The 1,853-nt window shown below is 42.0% G+C and overlaps 1 protein-coding gene across 1 annotated transcript; it reads right to left on the reverse strand.

Moving 5' to 3' along the window:
* Positions 1-477: 477 nt before the first annotated feature.
* On the reverse strand, positions 478-1,395 carry or95a1 (odorant receptor, family 95, subfamily A, member 1). Its single transcript, XM_060943462.1, has one exon. The coding sequence runs from the start codon at positions 1,393-1,395 to the stop codon at positions 478-480; it is 918 nt and encodes a 305-aa protein (XP_060799445.1).
* Positions 1,396-1,853: the final 458 nt, after the last annotated feature.

Consider the following 1,853-nt stretch of genomic DNA (forward strand, 5'->3'; position numbering starts at 1 on the left):
GGATTTAAGTCAGTTAAATTAATTAATTCATTAATTCATTTCTAACTACGGGCGAAAGACGGGGTACACCCTGGACAAGTCGCCAGGCCATCACAGGGCTGACACATAGACACAGACAACCATTCACACTCACATTCACACCTACGGTCAATTTAGAGTCACCAGTCAACCTAACCTGCATATCTTTGGACTGTGGGGGAAACCGGAGCACCCGGAGGAAACCCACACGGACACGGGGAGAACATGCAAACTCCGCACAGAAAAGCCCTTGCCGGCCACGGGGCTCGAACCCAGACCTTCTTGCTGTGAGGCGACAGCGCTAACTACTACACCACCATGCCGCCGCATGGAAGACTATCAGATTTAAATATCTTTCAATGACATTAGAAATCTGTCTTATGTAAACTCATAAAAAAGTACAGCACATCTTGGTTGTTTTCCACTGCATTTAATGCTAATTTTGGACTTTTGACTGCTTTATGTTGCAATGTAGCAAGGCATGGCTTTTTTCATGTAGCTCCTCAGGCTCTCATCTCTAAGGCCATAAATGAGTGGACTTAGAAAGCGTGGCAGCAGCACAAAGCAGAAGTAGTTGAAAAATTGAATATGCTCCTGCTTCCATCTGATCTTCAGCACAATCAGGTTTTCAGTAATGGGAAATGTGAAGACCATCATGCTAAGAAGTAGCTGAAATCCATGCAGTACCACAGTGTGCAGGGCTTTGGTTACTGAGGCCCGGTCCTGACGCATCTTTTGAGTCTCCAGAAGGATCCGAATGTATGTGAAAAGGATAATAACAGCCACTGCAGCAAAGAAGAGTACATTCACAGCCACTTTGAAGACAGCCTGGATGGGCAAGCCATTGAGGACTGTGATTTTGCAGACCAATGGGGTGGTGAAGACATCCCAGTGCACATTGGGGCGCATCAGAATGAAATCGACTGCAGGAGGGACACAACTGATAATCCACAAGCTCAAAGCAATCATCCAAATTCTTTCAGGCCTCCAGGAGATGGGTCTGTGCAATGGGTAGAAGATTGCCACATAACGCTCCAGTGACATGGCAGCAAGTATTAGTGGGCCATTCTGAAAGGTGGCAACAGAGACAAAGAGCAGTGGTGCACAATAGATGATGGCAAATTTCACATTGCCCATAACAAATAGAAAGAGCAGCACAGAGGAGAGTAACTGCAGTGTGTCATTGACCAGCATGTAGGCAAACAGGATATAGCGTGAACTATCAAAGAATTGCCGGTGTGAGGCAAGTGTATGCAGCATCAGCAGAATGCAGTAGAGAAAAACACTGAACAGTGGGATCACCACACACACTTTTAGGATGATGGATGTGATGTTGTTGGATGTGGGATTGCTTGGAAATTCAGTCAGATTTTGCATGTCAGGGACTTTGCAGAGCCTGAAATGGAAAATGCTGGAATAAAGTTAATTTTATAATTAAGTGAAAAAACATAAAATAACTGTGGTCTAAAAGGGCTTGACAAATACCTGCTGATTTGAATGAGATGTGTTAAATCTGGGAAAGCATAACACAAACAGCATGAGTTTTCTTGTTGTATGGTCTGATAATAACTTGTTGGATGAAACAAAGAAAATAAATTACGATGGACATTTTAAGCACAGCATCAGTTCATGGCATAAATACAACTGAAAAAATTAAAGTTAAAATGAATTGGTTGGAAATGGAATTTAATAAATTAAAACAATGACAAATTCTGGATTATGTTAAAATTACATTATTAAATACTTACCACAGTCTCTGTTAGCAGAGTAATTAAAGGATACTTTGAGAAGGGTAGCCAAGTTTTATGCATCTTATCTTTGTCCTGTGAGTAAAA

This window comes from Neoarius graeffei, chromosome 17, assembly GCF_027579695.1.
Source record: "Neoarius graeffei isolate fNeoGra1 chromosome 17, fNeoGra1.pri, whole genome shotgun sequence".
In the NCBI taxonomy this organism is placed as follows: Eukaryota; Metazoa; Chordata; class Actinopteri; order Siluriformes; family Ariidae; genus Neoarius; species Neoarius graeffei.